A 15,452-nucleotide genomic window follows, 5' to 3' on the forward strand; every position below is an offset into this window, starting at 1 on the left:
ACTTTTCTTTCCTGATCTGCTCAGCTTGTTAAAAGCCAAATGTAATTAATGTTACTGGCTTCACGCCCCGCTAACTACTTCTACGATTTTCGGAGACGCCGATGTGCAGGAATTTAGTCCTGCAGGAGTTATTTTACGTGCCAGTAAATCTACCGACACGAGGCTGACGTATTTGAGCACCTTCAACTACCACCGGACTGAACCAGGATCGAACCTGCCAAGTTGGGGTCAGAAGGCCAGCACCTCAACAGTCTGAACCACTCAGCCCGACTTGTGAAAACTAGATGAAGTCATATTTACCTTTATCATGTTTAACTTTTTCCCTCCACAAAGATATTTAATTCTCTTTCATGGGCCCCGAAAGTGGGTAGGCCAGTTGTCCCAACCATAAATATATATATTTTTGGGAATGATAGGTTATAGCCCTATAGTACTATGATCTTTCTTTCTTTCCTTCTTTCTTTCTTTATCAGTTTATCCTTCAGGGTTGGTTTTCTCTCGGACTCAGCGAGGGATTTCACCTCTACCTCTTCAAGGGCACTGTCCTGGAACGTGAGACTTCGAGTATGGTGATGAAACTGGTGAGGAGGGCCATTACCTCGCCCAGGGGGCCTCACCTGTTATGCTCAACAGGGGCCTTGTTGGAGGATGGGAAGGGATAGACAAGGAAGAGGGAAGGAAACGGCCGTGGCCTTAGGTGCCTGGAGGAGAAGTAGGAAAATACGAAAAACCACTTCGAGGATGGCTGAGGTGGGATTCGAAACCCTTCTACTCAGTTGACCTCCCGAGGCTGAGTAGACCCCGTTCCAGCCCTCGTACTATTTGTTTTCAACTTTTATGGCAGAGCCGGGAATCGAAACCGGGCCTCCGGGAGTGGCACACATTAACCACTACACCACAGAAGCGGACTAGTACTATAATGCTACCTATATGTTTATGTTAGTGCTGAAATCCGATTTCTTACTTTACATTTTCGGGCTTTCAGCATTAGTAATGTTATTCTTTAATAGGGGAATCACTCTAGAAGGAAATGTTGAAAGTGATGTGATATCTATCCAGGTTCGTTGTTATCCTAATACTATGGTTTACAGTACATTGCACGTATATAAAAGACGCCACTTACAAACTTGCTTGTTATCCGCGAATTTCTGCGGCCACAAAAGTCGCATTTTTCAAGAATGATGACATCTATACATGGTAGATTGTCTGACTGTGCTGTTTTGAACCTTTCTTCTGTCATATCGAAGTTATTCGCGATCATGAATAATAAACAATCGGCTTTTAGCAACGGCTGATGCACAACGGCTGGTAGAGCTCCATGCGGTACTGGATCGTGACGTCACAGCGCGCCGCTTACGTCAGAGGCCGTTTCACTCGCCTTGCGGAAAGGCACTATTAAATATTTTTTTAATGGTAGAAAACAAGGCAACATACCACAATGTAATACGTTTACGTACTATTTCATTAGTGTACTTTTCAAAAAAAATATTTTTGAAAATGATGCATGTTCCCAATTTGTCCCCCTTACTTTTCAATGTTTATATAGAACACACAGTAAAAAAAAATCAAAGAGAAATTTGGGAAGGGAATCACAATCCATGGAGAAGAAATCAAAACCTTGAGATTTGCTGATGATATTATTTATTTGAGACTGCAGAAGATCTCGAGAAGTTGCTGAATGGTATGAACGAAGTCTTGGGTAAGGAGTACAAGATGAAAAAGTCCAAAACAAAAGTAATGGAGTGCAGTCGAACCAAGGCAGGTGATGCAGGAAATGTTAGATTAGGAAATAAAGTCTTAAAGGAGGTAGATGAATATTGTTAGTAAAATAACTAATGATGGCACAAGTAAGGAGGACATAAAATGCATACTAGCACAAGCAAGGAAGAGCTTTCTTAAGAAAAGAAATTTGCTCACTTCAAACATTGATACAGGAATTAGAAAGATATTTTTGAAGACTTTCATCTGGAGCGTGGCATTGTATGGAAGTGAAACATGGACAATAACTAGCTCAGAAAGAAAGAGAATAGAAGCTTTTGAGATGTGGTGTTACAGAAGAATGCTGAAGGTGAGATGGATATATCGAATTACGAATGAAGAGATACTGAATCGAATTGGTGAGAGGAGAATTCGGCTAAATAAAAAGAGAGAATGATGGGACACATCTTAAGACACCCATGACTTGTTCAGTTGGTTTTTGAAGGAAGTGTAGGCGGTAAGAACGGTAGGGGTAGACCAAGGTATGAATATGATAAGCAGATTAGAGCAGATGTAGGATGCAACAGTTACGTAGAAATGAAAAGGTAAGGACAGGATAGGGTGGCATGGAGAGCTGCATGAAACAAGTCTATGGACTAATGACTCAAACGACGACAACAACAACAACAACAACAACGGACCCCATTCTCTTTTTAAAGTCATTAAATATCAATGTCACATTTTCTCTTGTGCAACAGTGGATAAGCCGAGTGAGAGAAATGTAGAATTAGTAACTTTTAATTCATGCATCTCAAAACACGATTTTGGTGCATACGTCATTGCTGTTCTAAAGGCCTCAAATATGATATGGAGGCACTGAAATGAAGGGAGGATCACAACAGGAAGGCAAGCAAAGGTGATTTGTTCAGAGAGGCCTTTGTAAATTTTAACCTGTATCAGTTCTGCCAATTTCTTCTTCATTTTGTTAATTAGTTTAGTTTATAAAGCTCAGTATAACCAAGAACTAAATCATTTTTTATAAGAAGTTTTATAACATCACAATTTTAATAAATAATTGTTCGAAAGTTAATCACGTTATTTCATTTTATAAGTTATTCCACTATAAAGTAAAATATTACAGTTCTTTCCTTTTACATACATTTTTGAATTTCTACTAATCACATTTTGGGTTGCACTTACCCCATTTCACTGTAATTAAAAGACATACAAAACTTTATTAATAGCAAAAATGTGTAGAACATATATGAAAGATCAATGGAAATTAAATAAGAGAACAAATTTGTGGCATTAATGGGGATTTCTGAACAAAATTGAACTAAAATACCTAATAAATGCTCTTAAGAGACAACAAAATGAAAAAATCTGAACAAATACATCTTAAAACACTCAATTTTTCATAAAACATGTAAATACTAAAGCAGCTATATTTCTGTGTTACCAGAAAACACATTCAGTTTCATCAAAATTCTAGCCCTATTAATAAGGACTGTACTTGGAATTACAATAGTTATAAATTGGCTCATGCTCACTTTAAAGTCCATTAAATGGCGACATTTTATTAAAACTTTGTACTCTTTTTATATCCAAGTTCTGTTAAAATTTTTACAATTTTAACAGTTTTAATGTGAAAAGAAAATTGAATGATCATAGAAAAAACCCAGAAAGGGTTAAAATATTTTTGATCATCAAATAACTAATTAGATTTAGGTATTATTGTGGCAGTTTTTATTGTCACTCATGTTGTTAGAGAAGTGATTTTTTTTTTTTTTTTTTTTAGAGATTTAGTGATCATTAAATACAGAAAACATTTATGGACAACACAGAAGTGTTAAATATTTTCTATGGAAGAGAAAATAAAAACTGGAAAATAACGTGGAATACTCCATCATCATCATCATCGTCCCACTCCAGTTGCCCGGGTGTGGTTAATGTGGAATAGTAAATAGATGAAATAAAAGAACTCCAACAATATGATTTATTCCCACTACATGCTCACCTAAATAGGCTCATTAATTTTCACCCTCAATGCGAAGTTACACCTAATTTTAATTTTTAGAATGCAAATGAAAAGAAAAGGCTGCCGTTATTTATGCTTAGTTTGACGATATTTTTCATAGACAATCACGTTTCCAATTTCCTGTCCTCACCATATTTCATATTCAACACTGTATGGATTTAGTGCACGAAACTTTTAACGATGTCAAAGATTACTGTATGTATATTACTTCAATTTTTAAAATAGATTATACCCTATACTGCCAGTCTCTGATAAAATTTTACATCGACTCTGTTATACCACTGGTCAATGTTTCATTATCTCTGATAAATAAAACAAAATTTAGTTCTCCCCTTTTTTTAACCAACCCATTTCTATGATTTCCGCATAAGCTTAAAACTTATTGTAGACAGACAGGAACATGAATAGGAGCATATAATAGGATAACACAATGGCAGGTCAGCATGGGAAGAGGGAGTGATAAAAAGAGGAGACAAGAACATAAAAATGAAGGGCCAAGGACAATCTCCACATATACTGTACATAGTAATCTTGAAATAGGCTGTCCTCTCATCAGTTCTGGTTCTTCTATGTTCATATCTTCTCAGCCCCTCAAACAAGCTCCTTCTGGCTTCATCATGTAATTAGCAGGGTGGGCTTCAAACACTTGACAGTTATTCGGTCTTGAGGGAAGTGCAGGAAAAGAAGAATTCATCCTGTTTTTCTCTCTTTTCTTTTTATATAGCTTTCTTCTCCTACACTTCCCTCATCAAGACTGAACATCTGTCAAGATCACCTCTCATTGAGTGTTGAAGCTCACTCTCCTGATAAATTTGGGGTAAGAAAACAAGCTTGTTTGGGGGGACAAGAGCATATAGATGTAGAAGAACTGGGATTGATGAGGAAGCCTACCTATTCAAGACAGCAGTGTATGAAGATGTGGACATTGTCCTTGCCCCTTTATGTTTTCATGTATGTCCTTGTCTCCTCTTTCTGTTGATCCCTTCTACTACGCTGATCTGCATTATGTATATCCAACTGTGTTTTCCTATATTTCTATACATGGTGATTTGTCACTTGTTTATTCTCTAACTAAATACTGTATGTTTCTTTTACCATCCATGTAAAACAGGAGATACTTCAGAATTAAAAAAGAAAAGATGTTCCCTTCCTTGGCCTATTGAAAACTATCTATTCAAATATAATATTAAGGAATGAAGCTATGTAGTATAGTAGGACTGGTGACTAAGATAAAGTTCTGACACTTAAAAGTTGTCTCCGACTGTATTATGAAATAATTATTAAACTTTATGAAATCCTTTCATCTTTTGCTCCATGCACGTATCTGTTGACTCAACAATAATCACATTTCTTACACTGTTTCCAAACAGGCATAATCCCAACACAATTTAAAGGTGCCTTTTTCTAGTATACTATCAGGACTACATTTTTATTTGCTCTCTTAAGTAGTTGAAGTCTCGGAGAGTTTTATTTTGAGTTACTTTATAAATGTCATGATGGCTCTCCTAAGTTTTAGATACTGTAAAATAACATTATGTAAGGTCTCAAAAAGTGGAACTCGTAATTCCTGGGTAGGGTTAATTGCTTCTTAAATATTAAAACATCAAAACTGCATGCAACTAATTTTTTTATATTTGCATAAAATACTGTAGTTACAACTTCCCAGTTATTTTTTAATTATTTTTTAAATTTTTGTTTGAAAGACAGAACGTTATAAAAGTTTTCTCAAATAATGCTTCTGTAAAAAAGACTTATTGCTATTGACACACACTTCAAATATAATGTCTGACCACAGTTTTTTATACCCACCAATTTATTTTACAGTTCGATATTCCTGACAGATGGATTCAGGAAGCTCTGTTAAAACTTAAACTGAGATGGAAAGGAGAGTATCAACATTGCGGGCTACTATATCATTTCACTGATGCAACTCCAGATCTTACTTTTTCAAACCTCATTAAAGTAAAAGACATTAAAAAGGTAATGAACATATTTTTGAAAATTTTCTCAATAATACATCACATAAAAATACGAAAATCATTTTCACTAAAGAAATGCTTAAATGACAGTGCTCCACTTTGATTATGTCACTTTGCAATAGTTACCAGAAGTACAGAACTGTTAACAGTTCAGAATGATATTCAGTTTGCTTGTTATCCCCCGATTGTTGAGGCTATACGTGTTTAATTAAAATTTGGGAGTGTAATTATTATTTACTACAAGAAAATGTCCTATATGAATAACACTGCCAGAACATGCCTTAATGTAATATTTGTAGCTGAGTTGACACATTTGAATTAGGTAAAAATATTGGTTAATCCTTTCCCTATAAAGGAAAATTTAATGTGTACTAAAGAAATGAGCTTTGTGGAGAAAAAAAAAAAGTCATCTGACATGAAATCAGATTTAAACCCAAGACTAAGTGCAAACATTAAATGACAAAAAACTATTCCAATGAAGTTTCTAGGTTCACATATATTCTCAAGAAGAAATGGTTATACATCTGTTGCCACAAGCCTGGCACTAGAAGTACACCAGAAAGCAAGACACTTGGATAGTACAAAATAGTCAATAAGCAATCAAATAGTGATGAACGCACTCAGTCAAGTTAGGACTTTAAAACACATGTAAGTGGAGTAAATAAAGAGAGGAGAGACATGCTGGTGATGGCTCTGATTAAGTTTATAATCCTTTAAATTTTAGGTATTTGGTACAGAAAATAATTTAAAATTAGGTCATGTGTTGAACTAGGGATATAAATTCATAAACAATAATAAAGGACTTACCAGTGGTACTAGAAGACAAAAATCAATGTTTAGTGAAACACTGAGAAACATATTCCTCAATATTTTTGACAAGACATGACATTTAATATATTTAAAAAATTGGACTTCCAACATCTTTCAAAGAGGAATGGTGCAGATAAAGTGAGGAGACAGAATGGGTGGTGGGCATATCTGCAAGTGAAATGTTTGCTGTGCTTCATATTAAAAGCTACCAAAGAAACTTTTCTCATCTGATCAATATTTTAAAAAATCGCTAATTTAATAAAATGCAATGCGGGGATAATTTTGAAGGTAACCTAAATTACATACAATGTAATCCTGAAGTGTATAATAAAAACATTTGTAAATTTTTTAAACATCTGCAACTTCCATTTACGTGAAGAGGAGGAATTTTTTGTAATGTTCCCAGGATGACCAGACTGGAGATCAAAACTGAATTAAAAGAAATTTAAAAAGGATGATTAGCAAATGAGATGCAGCCCAGAAGTTCTCTCTTTTTTTTTTTTTTTTTTCTTTCTTTGAAAACTCCAGTAAAATGGTACTGTAGGAGTTGATATTGGTAACAAAAGTTAATTTGAAAAACATGAAATATCTCAAAAGATACTATTTACACCATTCCAGGGCCTGCAGGCATAAAATAGGATGGATTGTTATATCTCTACCAAAACTCTAGAAGAAAGGTATTGCTCACATTCTGGACTGCAGATATTGTACAGATTTGCCAGGTAACATCACTGTGTGGAATAATATTTGAAAAGGTACTTGGAAGATCACAACACATTTGTAATTATAATTATTTGAAGAATTACGTAAATGTACTTCTTTACGACATGATATTTCAGTTCAGAGGACCTTTCACCATCAAATTATTGATCAATTTGTCTTTGTGGACCTTATTCACTATTGCTGAAGGATAATCTTTTGAGCCTTAATTCCTGCATTCACTCTTCATAATTTAGAAGAGAAAATCTACAAGAATTGTATTTATTTTCTCTGGGAGTGTGCAATATATTAAATATTGTTCCATCTGTAGCTATACAAGCTTGATGCAAAGTGACCCACCGGCTAAATAATGTGAAACATGTTTTCCATTATCAATTAGTTTCTTTGTTATATCAGCATTATTATTTCTAGGAAGCATTAAAAAATATGTATATCCTTCCTTCCTTCCTTCTGAACCAATCTTTATAAAATTACTTTTGATTGCCCTCTAGTCTTTTCTTCTCCATAGGACTGTAGACAAGAATTTATAATTAATCAAACAGCAAATACTACTATTTCAAATAGAAACACGATTACAGTACTATGATCTCAATTTTCAACCAACGTAAAGAAATCTTGTTTATTCTGATCCTGGCAATCATAATAACCATGGGACATTATATAGCAGCATAAGAATTTATATAAAGGTTCTAGTTCTATTATATGGAAGAACTAAAAGTTTACTCTAAATATGATTAAGCTAAGTCACATTTCCTTATTTTTCTGGGTTCATACAATCTCAAATTACAACTTAACACAGATATGTGACCTACAAATGAAGACTGGAGAAATATATATATCAAAAGGGAATCTGTCATTCATCCAATTCTATCCTTGCTTGCCATTCACTTTATTTAACTTAGATGCAATCTTATTTTTAGTACATTCTCATTAATCCGCCAAGACACAAAATTTGCCTTGTGATAAGTACAAAACAACAAATATATACTCTGTTATACAATGAAAGAAAACTGAAAACTTCCTGTTCTTCTCACAGAGGAAATTAAAAAAAGTGACTGCAACACAAATAGTATGTGCTATGAATATTTTACACGGTAATATACCTAGTATTCTCTTCACGAATCAAGAACAATATCTATTACAAAGAACAGTGTTACGCATTTCTGGTACCAGTTACATATTGCAAAGTACTTTGCAATACTTGTTGCAAAGTACCTAACAATTCTTTAAATCCACTGATTGTTTAAGCTGAAACACTCTTCATTCATATACCAGTCAGCTGACTTGTTAAGGTGACAAAAGGATTCTGTTCTTACATACCTATCCAATCTACAGAAGTCAGCCCTATTCAGTGCATCAAAGGTTGTTAATGCATCAAAAATACATTCACCATTCTTACAGTATTATTGTACCACCATTATTAATATTATTATTATTATTATAATACATGTATTGTCTTAAAACTTCTTATCATAAAATATGTTAACCAAACATCTAACAAGAAAGAAAACACAATGTTTTTAAATTCATTCGGCATATGCCGACTGAGATTTTTTAATTAACATTTGGTTGATTAGAAGCACACAGTGACCATATCAACTGGCTGCATAAATTCAGAAATAGCATAACAAGAAAACAATCTTTGGCACTTAATTATTGATAGAGTATGTAAGACACTTTGATCATTTAAAATGGTTTAATATCAAAGTATGATCTTCCATTTTGTATTTTGTTCACATATATTTAGAACAAATATCTTGTTTCTTAAAATATCAATTACCAGCTCCTCACTCAGGAGGACCTATTACAATGATATTTTTGAGATGTTTTCTACTAAATCCTATCATCTTTCAGAAAAAGAAATTTGAAAGTCAGTTCGTCCACATTAAGCTGCAGACTATAAATAATTCAATGGGTAAGAATAATACTAATACTTTTGCAACAAAACAGAGCGATAAATTCATTTTTTTAAGTACGCACCATAAAGAGTTCACAATTCTAACAAGAGTTACATTACACTTTAATTTAGTACACATGTCCAGTCCATCTCGTCTCACACGATATGCTTGTTTAATTTTCATGGAGAGAGATTGCTAGTGTAATAAAGATCCATTTAAAAGCTCATATTCAATCCTCATATTAAAAAATGATAAATAAAAAAATATAAAAAATAAATAAGGGTTAACAACTCTCTGGATGACCTGACAATTTAAAAGTTACATGAACAAATAAATATTTATACTAGTAAACTAGTACCTTTTCTTATATCAAATGTACTGAATCAAAAGCATGTGAGATGATCAACAACTGAAACTCATGACAACAAAATGCTGCAAGAGTTCATCTCTTTCACTAATATAGTACAGTTACTTCATAATCCATTTCATATTTTACACAGCATATTAAATTGGGTCTCTTATATGTATAGAAAAATAACTGAGCACCATCACTTTAACTGATAACTTGGATTGTACATCCGATATCTTCGATATCATAAATAATTTCATAAACCAACGCTTCTCAGAGAATGACACCTTTATAGAGGGAACCATTCTCAGAGAACAAACAAATATTTTATGCATTCAATATAAATATTGTACTTTACAGTGTATTGAAAAATCCATATTCATGAAGGGTTTTTAAAATCACGAATATCTCTTAGTATTACTGAAGGAATGTTAAATACATAAAGATGGATGAGAGAGACAGAATTATAGACGTCAGTATAATTGTGGACTCACATGAAGTGACAACACACTGAATACAGAAGATTTATTTTGGCAGGCAGTAATTTTCAATGAAAGAGAGAAAAGTGAAGGGACTGGCAAATATTTTTGGGGTAGGAAAAATGTAATGGTGTTTGCACTTGATGAAGCAGGATATTAGGAACGCTGCAAGTGCAGATATAAACAGGAATGGAAAAATTTACCTGCATTATCAGTACCAACATCCATTATATACACTGATCAAACAATAACATACAAACCGTTATCTATTGAAATCACTACTTCATCCCTCCATATACATGCCTGACTTTCTGTACCGGTTAACTACAAAATACATTTCTTCCCATAAACTATCAAAACAGATGGAGTGAATACGTCAGTGTTCCACCCAGGAAAGAAGTTCTCTTAGATGGTTTGTGATACTAATTAGACAGCATTACAAGAAACACGATGAGATGACTAGTGTTAATACCTGATAACAATTAACAAGTACTTAATCATTAAGAACAATGGGTCCTTTATAGAAATAAAAATAAAAGTGTAATGCTTCAGTAACTAAAATTGCAACAGTCTTTAAACATGGCAGCCATGACGTTAAGACTTTTAATCCTGTCTGATACATTCTATTCCTACGAGGCAAAATAATATACTGATATCTATATATTTAATAAAAATGATAAAAAAAGGTGAATTTCCCATAAGAGTAAAACGTTTGTATACTTTCTTACCAAGTAATCCTACACAACCATTATAATCAAATTTCAGACGAAGCATAATTCAGAAGCTTCCACAGTAAACAGTAACTCAGTTTCTTCATTACATAACAAGGTTCTTTGAATTTCTTGCCTGGACTTCATTTTCAACAAGAAAGAAAACAATCACATTCAGAAAGAAACACATGCATAACTGCATTGTGTGAGAGGTACAAGTACTTGAACTTCAATAGGATATTCCTCAAAATGAAATAAATGCAACTGTAATGGTTCCGGGTACATTTAATGAGTAATTCATTGGGAGAGGGCGGGGATAGCAAAATTTGATGATTAATCTACATATTTACTGAACAGTATGCCATCTATTATCACCACCAGCACCATCATCATCACCATCATCATCATCATCATCATCATCATCATCATCATCATCATCATCATCATCATCATCATCCCGTACTGGCCCACCAAACTTAACTTTCTTCCAAATATGAACCTTTCACATGAAGAAAATGTACTTTAAACCATATCTAACAGATAAGAGAGAGATGCAATTCAGTGTAAGGGGCATGAACATCATAGTCATCAGCCCCAAAGGGAAGCACTAGTTGCTAGCTTAACTTTCTTTTAAGCAAGAAGAACTTGGATGGTTGAAATATGTGCCATAATTAGACTGAGTGGATATCTATGAAAGATATTATATGAAGGAAAAGAACAGATTAGTATTAACTGCTTTATACCACAATGCAACACTGACCCAACACTAATAATGAAAGATGGCTAGATGTCTCAGCAACCATCAGTGGATTTCTGAGAAAGCAAGGATGCAGGAATTTTGCCCCCCTTGGAGATATTTCCTTCATGGCAAATCAACCAACATTATTTTGCCAAAAATACTATTCTTCAACTAATAGAGACAGGAAATCCCCAAAAATCCAGGCAAGTTTAATTAAATGCATCCAGCTGCTCAAAATTTTAAAATTAATTTTAAAGAAAATAGTCCACAGTTCCTCTTATTTATAAGTACATGTAACTGGCTTCTATATCCCCTCCATATCAAGTACAAAACAGGTCTGGATTTGTTGGTTGAAAGAACTGAAACAGATCTTGACAAGAAATAATTCAATATTCAACCGAACAATCGTGTATAAGATTTTAGATAAAGCTAGGCTTTATTGCAGGTATGAAACAAGGCCAATATTCAATCCTGAATTTCCATTGAAAACAATTGCACTTATAGGCTTAAAAATGGCAAATAATATATCTTTATTAATCAACTTCTAGAATATGCAAGCTCGACAACATATCTCTGAAGAGCTGCACCTTCACCAAACCCTAGTAGCTGAGGGACAGCTCAGTAGGTAAGGTTTCATCAGTTTCTGAAGTCCTATGCAGTTATTTGAGGACGGCTAATAGATTAACTCATTTGAAATTTAATACCAAAAGTTCTTTTAACATGTAGTTCCCTGCCCTAGGTATTCAAAGAATAGACTATATGCACCTTCCTTCAGCAGTATTATTGTGGTAGTGTGGAGAATACTTGCTTGCATGAATGTTTCCATGAACTGATTCAGTCTCAGCAATTTAAATTATGTGCCTGTACTAAGTAAATTAAATCTTTTTCACTGAACAGTATGAGCATTGGTGCTCTCTCACAAGTGATGTTCTGTCATGTCTTACCAGCTACATAGATATATTACCCTTGATACCTGCTATCTCTCTTTATACTTCACAAGATTCTAGAGATCATAATATGAACACTCATCATCAGAACACTAACTGCAGATAAATGCAAGTTTCTGAAGACATGTAAGGGAAAGTAATACACAATGTTTGCTATTTACAGTAGCGACTGCTGATACCTGATGGATTTCATTCACTACATTATAGTTAGTATTACATATTTTTATTTTGTCAAAGATAATGTAAAAGACTAAAGTGTTCCATTTGCAATCGGTTTCTAATAATTCAGAGTTAATCTCACAAGATAGCTATATTCTGAACTTTTGTTTTTATAAAATAGGTAATACAGCTTTGCTTCAGTGAATATTACGACCTATGAATTTGATGTGAAGTCTCTGTGCAAATTAGTTTAATAATCAGCTTTATTTTTTATTTCTGAGGAGAATACAGGAAATGTATTAAGAATACAGTTTTCTGGATGATAAATTGTAAGTAACTTTTAGATTTGCATATATTTCAAACTATTAAGTACAAAGTGTACATCTAAAATATTTTTTTTTGTTTGTTTTTGCTCTGGCCTCTGAATGAGAAACACATTTTCAGAATAAATATTTAGCAACCATTTACTCAAGGAATTAGGCAAAATATTTCTTAACAAGTTTTCCAGATTTTTAGGTGGGCACATAAAACTTATTCCTGTTTTGCAACATCTTGCAGTATTGACAAGCTAATTTCAATAGTACAAATACAGGTATACAGCCAATGGCAGTGAAGAAAATTACCCAACCCTTTCCTCTCAGAAGAATGATAGGTTTCATAAAACTTACATTATTCTGATATACTTTGTTTCTGAGATTTGCATTAGTAATTATGCATCATAATTCAGAAATTTAACAAGTGATCTAGATTAAATTTCCACCGAGACTGTACATACGTTAAACATTTTCTGAACCAAGATGTAATTTGGTATAAATATCATTTCTTACCACATCATTTCCAGTCTTCTTCACCAATTTACATTGATGGAGTTAACCATGCTGATGATGACTGCAGTCTGCTGAGAATTTCTGTACTGAATGTGATGTGACAATGGCTAATATTTTACTGTCATAACAATGTCTGTCTCTTCCTGCCTTTATGTATTTAATGTAGACTCCATGCTGTTCTCTTATTAATCTAGTATTCGAGGAATGTGCAGTTCAAAACTATGAGAAAAATATTAAGGAATAGGATATGCAAAGCATTGTTTTTACAATTTCACTTCCTTACAAAATGCTCTGCAATGCATTGTTGCATTTTCTTTATTGCTAATTTCTGCAGCACTATAATTGCTAATGACAAATGTTGGAACGTATGTTCTGAGGTACTATGTATATTAATGTTTTCCAATAATTTATACATCATGAGATTCTCATTAAAGAATTTACAATTTAATGACAATTAATTTCTCTTATACTTAGAGATTACAAAGTGAATAAAAAGGGGGAAAACACACATCATTTTGCTGCTATCCATGATTGTTTCATCAGGCACAAATATAGTACAATAATTTTTTCTAACTTTTTTTTGATTTTTGTAGTTTTATAATTTTTTTAAATTTAAAATAAACAATAATGCCACAAATATCTAATTTAAAAAACCTAATTGACTCCAATTTGATTTCAGCTTTTGCTTTTCAAAATTATCCACATTTATACACAGCAATACAGTTCAGCCCAGACTTTCTGCATGCAACTTTCACAACTATACACAACATTTATAAACAGTGACACACATGGCTATATATTTACACATGTATCCATCTGCTCACATCATTACCCTTCACAAGCTTCACATTGTATACAAGCAAGTGCACATTTTTTTCTGGTGAAATTTCAAGTAATAAAAGAATTAACATGGTATCCATTGACATCTCTTCTTTCACTTGCATGGAACACTGGTTATCATTGTTATTAACAAAATGCCAAGTTGCACCACAAATTCAGCTTTCAAAATGCTTTACGTCTGCCATTACAGTTATCCAAGAAAAAGTAACATACAAAACATTTTAAAAACAAAGAACATATGGTTAAAAATTAAAATAACTTTCTTTAACAAGACACATAATAGTAATCAATTTGGCGTGTCCTGTTTCAGTCAAAAATGGCATCAATTTCTTCACGTACCAATAATATATGATGCATGAGTACCTAGCTGTCTCAGCTAAGGAAATAACATGTAAATGAAGAAAAAAAGTTTCATTCTTAAAGCTCCAACCTTCATCACAGTCAAGTGTTAGCTTGTTTTTGACTAGGGGCCCGACTGTCTTTTTAAAGTTAACTAGTTCAATACCCTCCCTGACCATGGCTCACCATTCACGGAACTTGGGTTGCAATCCCTGCACCAACACAGTATCAATAGCAAACTTTGTTTCCTGTAATGGTGCAAACACGCATTTCCCACTACTGAGCTGGCCCAAAACTCAGATCACAACCATTATCGAAGGCAACAAGTCATCACTAGAATAGTTCCCAGTTTTGTGCCACTTTTCTTTCAGCAGGAAAGTTTTTTTCCTTTTGAGCACCAAATGCTCACACCACTATTGTTTAATCCTTTTCATCCAGACAGAATATACTTGAAATGTCCCTTGTTTTCTTCAGGTTGTTGTACGAGGCAAGGAACACGGCTTTCACTTTTTCAAACACATCTCGATCATAGACGGAGCGAGCTGTGTTTGTGAGATCAAATGGTTCTAGAACAGACATATTAGAAAGATAAGTACATAGCTTAAATTTCTGATATAAGATACTATATCTTTATTCATCAATAAGGTCCGGATGTTGATGTAAAGAATATTAAAAAATGCACTTAAAAATGACTTAAATGACCTAAAAATTAAGAAAATGCATTAAAAGTGACATTAAAAATCGTTCAGAAAATAATACATTAGACACAAACTTATGAAGTACATAATATAGGCCTTTTATTTGGAGGCTGCTCGAAGACAAAGAATACACACTACAATGAATACTGATTGAAAAGAAATAGTTTGAAAAGAACTCAAAATAATAAAAGACAATTTATGAAATTAACGTCGACAAAAACA

The 15,452-nt window shown here is 33.4% G+C and overlaps 1 protein-coding gene across 2 annotated transcripts in view; it reads right to left on the bottom strand.

The window, feature by feature from the left end:
• Positions 1–11,090: 11,090 nt before the first annotated feature.
• LOC136858645 (poly(A) RNA polymerase gld-2 homolog A) overlaps positions 11,091–15,452 on the bottom strand; it is a 384,677-nt gene continuing 380,315 nt past the window's right edge. For both annotated transcript variants that reach the window (XM_067138357.2, XM_067138358.2), the window contains exon 11: positions 11,091–15,098. In XM_067138357.2, coding sequence (XP_066994458.1) covers positions 14,953–15,098 — 146 coding nt within the window. In that variant the 3' untranslated portion in view covers positions 11,091–14,952. The remainder of the gene's footprint in view (positions 15,099–15,452) is intronic.

The sequence above is a fragment of the Anabrus simplex genome, chromosome 1 (genome assembly GCF_040414725.1).
Source record: "Anabrus simplex isolate iqAnaSimp1 chromosome 1, ASM4041472v1, whole genome shotgun sequence".
Classification (NCBI taxonomy): Eukaryota; Metazoa; Arthropoda; class Insecta; order Orthoptera; family Tettigoniidae; genus Anabrus; species Anabrus simplex.